At 38.3% G+C, this 6,000-nt stretch overlaps 1 protein-coding gene across 6 annotated transcripts in view; it reads left to right on the top strand.

Annotated features, from left to right (window-relative positions):
* Window positions 1-863: 863 nt before the first annotated feature.
* Window positions 864-6,000, top strand: part of wwox (WW domain containing oxidoreductase) — a 306,560-nt gene continuing 301,423 nt past the window's right edge. For 3 of the 6 annotated variants that reach the window (XM_064313812.1, XM_064313814.1, XM_064313816.1), the window contains exons 1-4: window positions 866-1,105; window positions 1,348-1,412; window positions 4,025-4,082; window positions 5,038-5,207. In XM_064313812.1, coding sequence (XP_064169882.1) covers window positions 999-1,105; window positions 1,348-1,412; window positions 4,025-4,082; window positions 5,038-5,207 — 400 coding nt within the window. In that variant the 5' untranslated portion in view covers window positions 866-998. Of the gene's footprint in view, window positions 1,106-1,347; window positions 1,413-4,024; window positions 4,083-5,037; window positions 5,208-6,000 lie in introns of all 6 variants that reach the window. The other 3 variants (XM_064313815.1, XM_064313813.1, XM_064313817.1) reach the window with 3 other exon arrangements.

Here is a 6,000-nt window from a genome sequence, read left to right as displayed (position 1 = left end):
GTTGTATTCTAATGTTGAATTCAGACTTAATGGCAATATGAATATCTTTTGCCTACTCTCGAAACTACTGTTGATGTTTTTTTTTTGTTTAGCATTTTTTTAAAAATTTGATATATTTTAAAAAATTTAATAAAATGTAAAATTTGTTTTAGATGTAATGCCTCTGCCTGGCTGGGTTTATTTAGATGTTTGATGTTACAAAAGAAGCTTGCTAGTCTGTCAAAGGAGAGGCTTTGATCTTAAAGCTAATGGTGCAACTTGGGTGATGGAAGAATACATCCCTGAATGTTCACTTAGCCAAGGTGAATAACTTCAGTAATAATTTCAGTAAGTAAGCTAATATAAAACATATTACAGTAGGATATTCGTGGTATCCTAAACATCTCATCTTTGAGAGATTTATTTTAAATCTAGGGAATTGTTGAACCTGCATTAACTTTGTCCAGAATATTATCACCCATTTAAAGTTGTGTAATCTATTTGAAATTCTGAGGCACTATACAGAAACACATATCACTCTTGACAAGACGCGTATCTTTCCAACACACGATACACCCGCAGTTAAATTTTAACACGATTTGCAAAATTGAAACCACTGCCCTCTAGTGAAAAGAAACGGAACAACGCAAGTGTATTACATTATTAAAAATACCATTTCAAGAGATTGATTTAGATAGAGGCTGTATACAATATCTGTTCCGCAATCATTATTTCCCCTCTCCTGTAACCTCAGCAATATCACAGCTATCATTAAGGTTACAAAAACAGCTTCCAATCGAGAAAAACGCATTACTTCAATCGCGTTAATTTGTATGACTGCATTTCCCAGAAAGCCTTGCGCAGTTACCGGTGAAACGTCATGTTTAGATTCCGGAACTGCTGGATAAAAACACTAGTGCAACGTGAATCTCGAGTTCAGTGTAGTGCAGGTGTATGATCGGAACTGTTGTTAATCCTAATTTTATACAAATATATATTGGTTCCAACAGTAAAGCTCCATGGCAGCACTAAAATATGCAGGTTTGGATGATACCGATAGTGAAGACGAATTACCTCCCGGCTGGGAAGAGAGAACTACAAAGGATGGATGGGTTTACTATGCAAAGTAAGCGACCACTTTCCTGGTCAATATGATGCTTGGTGTATGGAGTAGTTTGTCTTTCAGTGGGACAGCCCCCAAGTAAAATAGTCAGTTGTGGAATTATTTTAAATATAGTTAAGTAGCTAACTATATAGCTAGCTAATCAGCAGTCAGTGACTTCCTTGTTTCAAACGTCAAAGATAAATTTTACAGATACAGAAACAATGTACTATTTAATGTACACAGTAAATATGTTCTGCTTTTAGCCACGATGAGATGAAGACGCAGTGGGAACATCCAAAGACCGGGAAAAAGCGACGTTGTGCTGGAGGTTGGTCTTGTTGATGTCTTTTGCTAACTGTTCTCTAGAAAGTAAAAATGTGTATTTCATACCTGTCAGAGCACACCAGCATAGGAAATATTATCTATTAAATATGGCATAAAATTGTATTTTTCCTACAGTTCAATGACTGATGTTGATTATGTCATTGAACTGTATGTTAGTGGCCTATAATTTCAGAAAATATAAACAGACATTGACAACAACATGCTATATACTCACATATGTTAATCCGTCATCTGAAAACTTAGTTTAGTGTGGAATTTTAAGTTTGAAAACTGATGGCAGCTTTGGATTTGGTGATTCTGCAGTGCAAATTAAAAACTTTGGTGGGGTTTCATTTTCAGTGATTGGTTGTAAAAGTCTTTAAATTGGATTTGAGTGATGTCAGTTATATTAATGTATTGAAAAGTGACAAGGTGCTTTACATTTTAGAGGATTTGGGACAAGGCACAGTTTTTCCTGTATTTGACTCCTGTATTTGAAAATCATTAAAACCGTTATAAATAATGAAACATATCTGTGTACACAGGACCTAACTTGTGATTAATAGTAAGTTACACAAAAGTTTCAGCAATGTTGGAGGAGAAATTTAAAGATAAACTGGTGCTGATCATTTTGTCCAATTGAATTGTTATTTTGATGCTGTGCTATTGAGGCACTGCTGCCAAATGGACCTTATTGTAAAAATAGTCTGTGTAATTTTGAAGACTTTTACCCCAGAGGAGTTACTATTGCACAATAAGGCAAAGAATTTCCTACTAACTGAAGTTATTATACCTGTAAATTGTCTGAGCTATTATACACTGTGTGATGCTATGGCCAGCTGTGGCCCGGTAGGACTCCTTGTCAAAGTCAGCTCGTGCACATTTGGGATTGGACATGGCTGTTGGGCACATCTCTGCACTCAGATCTGGCACTTGTTTTGTCTGTAATCCTGGGTTTGAGATTATAATGTGTTAAAACACGTGAATGAGCTGATATTATAAATGGCTTCCTAATGTAGCCTATTTGAGGGAACCTGTTCATGAAAGTTTGTTTAGATTTGTGAATTGACTGATATAGAATTTTATTTATAGATCAAATTTAACTATTTAACTATTAAGTTAGAGCAGAGTGACAGTAGATTTATGAATGAACATTTCAAATTACTATGACATTTTATGGGAGCAAATGACTAAGCTGTTGTTCATGACTAAATTGTGTTTTTCCTTAGTTGAACGTTGTAGGGTATCATTCAGTATCACACCATAGACACTTTTTAAATTTCAGAATATTATTACATTTCAGAATACTTAGCTATTTCATGGGAAAATGTAGCTACATTCCTTGATAGCTGTACCTCTGGTTACGTTTTAATTTCAAGACAATTACAAGTGTTTGGAATGTCTTTCAAATTTTTACTGTAAAATAAAATTAATATGTGGCATGCAAGATGTAGCCTTCAACACAGTTTGGTTTGGTGGTTACTACCTTGAGAGTTGGTCTTGTAGAGGAGTAGCAGAAATTCATTTTGAGAGTGCTCTGTTAATCAGTCTGGATAATTCCAGGTAGGGGGAGATAGAGGTGATAACACTATGCAATACAAGGTTCTGATGGTCCTGTGTCTCCTTCTGTATCGTCTGACATGTTGTTTTCCAAATCAAATGTAACCCAAATGTAATCCACGCAAGGGAACCAGTTCTGTCTTTGTCCACAATTTCACCTGTGAGCACAGAAATTCTGTGCCTCAGTGGTGTGGTGCTGCATTCGGTACCTGCCTGGAACCATCGGGCCTGTCCTTGTCGATGACACACTGTAGACACCTCAGGGCCTGCAGCTGGTGGTGTGCTTGACCTGCTTGGCTGTTTTAACCACCATTCACCAAAACCGTCTGTTCAAACAAATCCATCGGATGTGTGTATTTTCTATGGGTTTTTTGGTTCTTTTTTTGTCATTATACATCTCACATTTAATCTTTGCTTTGCTCTGTCCAACTGATCAACATTGTTCTGAACAAATGTACTGTAAAGAACCAAGTGAGACTAATGGTGTGATTTTAAGCCTATATTATTCAGTTGATTTCATTTCTTCCCCCTGGAAGCAACAAAGTTATTTTTCTGCCTTTTTGGCGTTGGTCATTGGAGACCATGTACCTTGTATAATTAACATGGCGTTTACATTTCAACCAATCAGCAGTGTGACCATTTAGTGAGCTGCCAATCAGACTTGAACTTGTGAATATGTATATGAGTGGACTAATGATATCACTTGTTTCAGCAATAGTTTATGGGCCAGTTTTCCAGACACAGATTAAGCCCAGTCCTAGACTTATTTTAATTTCAAATGGAGATTCTCCACACAAAACTATATTTAGTCTGAGACTAAGCTTAATCTGTGTCTGCGATACATAGGCTAGTAGTTTAGTTTAATAATGGTAGTTTAGAACTGCAAAGATAAGCTCCTTATTGGCTAATTTGCTTTTAACAAATGATATAGCAGATGATAATTAAGTGCTGTTGTTGATTTAAAATGTATACATTAGCTTGTTTAAAAAAAAAAATTAAAAAAAATACTTTGAGTTATTAATAACTGAGTGGATGGGGCTCAATTTTTTGTTGCAGATTTACCGTATGGATGGGAACAAGAAACAGATGACAAAGGCCAAGTCTTCTATGTTGAGTGAGTCACCATTTCCTTTTAAATTCAAGCGTGTTGGCTGCAGAGGCCTGTATAGGTATTAAATCTGGTGTCACTAACGTATTAAAAAAAACTGATTCAGAAGCAGTTTACATTTTTACTGTGTGTTCTCAATAAAACCTAAATCACCTGCTGATCTATGCATGTTTCAGCTAAAAGCATTTTGTATGTAAATGCATATAGATGTCTTGTGGATGTTGCAGGTCAGCAAATGTTATGTAGCTGAGTGTGTAATTAATTTAACAGAAATAATGCTTCCGGTATATTTAGAGTCCTGCCAGTTTGTGTGATGGCAGGTCCCTCTTCATTCATCTGGCCTGCCGGGGATGAGAAAAAAGCACAAACTACAACCCTTTCATAAGAGAGCTGACACCGTCAGCGTGAGGCGAAGCATTGCTTCTATTGTTATCCCTTTTACTGGGCATTCTGCGTATCCACATTCCAGTGTGTATTAGCTGTACTTTTCTGTGGATTTATGGCACATGGCACATGGCACATTTATTATGCAGTACTGTGCATTTTACTCCATTAGTTTTTTTTTTTTAAACCTTTGAATTCTTAAGGGTCTGGTTTTAGGGTCCAGCCTGGTCTTGGCAGCTAGTGCTCAGAGTAGAGGAGTGCCTTGCCGGTAGCCTGCGAGTGTTTCATCACAGAGATAAACCCATGTTGTGCTACACTGAGGAACCCTGGCTGGTTTACTGATGAAGACCCACCATCATACTTGCCAGACAAAGAAATTTATGTCTAACAACAATGTGTCCCCAGTCCTTAATGGCCACTGCTCTAGGCTAGGCTCAGACCTACAGCCTGCAATGTCTAGCCCGTAGGACCAGCCCGTGCTCATACCATGGTCCTTTGCCTACTGAGCAGCTGTGGGGGACTGCATAGGTCTGTTATAATAGATCAGTAATCACCCGTGTCTCTGTCTCTCCTGCAGTCACATTAACAAGCGGACCACGTACTTTGACCCCCGGCAAGCGTTCACCGTGGAGGACGTGCAGCACAAGCCCAAACGCTACGACGCCAACACCCCTGCTCTGGAGATCCTGCAGGGTCGCGACCTCTCGGACAGGGTGGTGGTCATCACGGGGGCCAACTCGGGCATCGGTGAGTGCTCGGACCCCACTGGGTTTCCCTCACTGAAATCCCACTGAATCCCCATCCGATTGCTGTCCCCTTGGTTTGTTTTCACAGTTATGGTGTGACTTAAATACAGTGACTATTTGGGAGGAAACATTACTCACACGGACTGGATCATTTACACGTCACTGAAGAATTTTTACCGCAGTGGAAAATTAAAATTGCTGTTGTTAAGACAAAAAAAGGGCAGCACTGGAGTTGAGGTATAGTACTGATTTAATCCACTGGGTGGCGATGTTGCCTCATAGATGGCCTTACCACGGAATTTCTGGCGCCTGTTCCTGGCTTTTGAAAGGAGAGCATTTGTCAACATAACCTCTTCAATGATCTACTTAAACTCTCCCAATTACACCTCTATATAGTACATGGAATTAATAGAAATTCATTAGCCACTCTGAATTTGATGTCATTGTTAGCTGCTGTAAATACGTCTTGATTGAATGCCGTGAATGCATAGCTAATGATATAATGAGTCTGGCAGCTCTGCATTTCCTGTGTTCTCTTAGCGTAAATTATTGCAGGTGCCAGGCATAAATTTATGTCGCATTACAGTTTATTACAACGCAGAAAATAGATAATGACTCTCAGAGGGAAATGAAGTAGGCATTGGTGTCAATTGTTTATGTTTTCAGTTTTTTACCTCGTACTGAAATATCGCCTCGTTGATGTTTATTTCATGTCCAACATAATTATGACTATGCTATAGTCATGGAGGGGGAAAAAAAAATAGTGTTTGGAATTTCAGGGTTTTGCTTGTTTT

The sequence above is a fragment of the Anguilla rostrata genome, chromosome 16 (assembly GCF_018555375.3).
Source record: "Anguilla rostrata isolate EN2019 chromosome 16, ASM1855537v3, whole genome shotgun sequence".
Classification (NCBI taxonomy): Eukaryota; Metazoa; Chordata; class Actinopteri; order Anguilliformes; family Anguillidae; genus Anguilla; species Anguilla rostrata.
The sequence above is the reverse complement of the archived record's forward strand: the minus strand, read 5'-3'. Positions and strand labels throughout refer to the sequence as shown.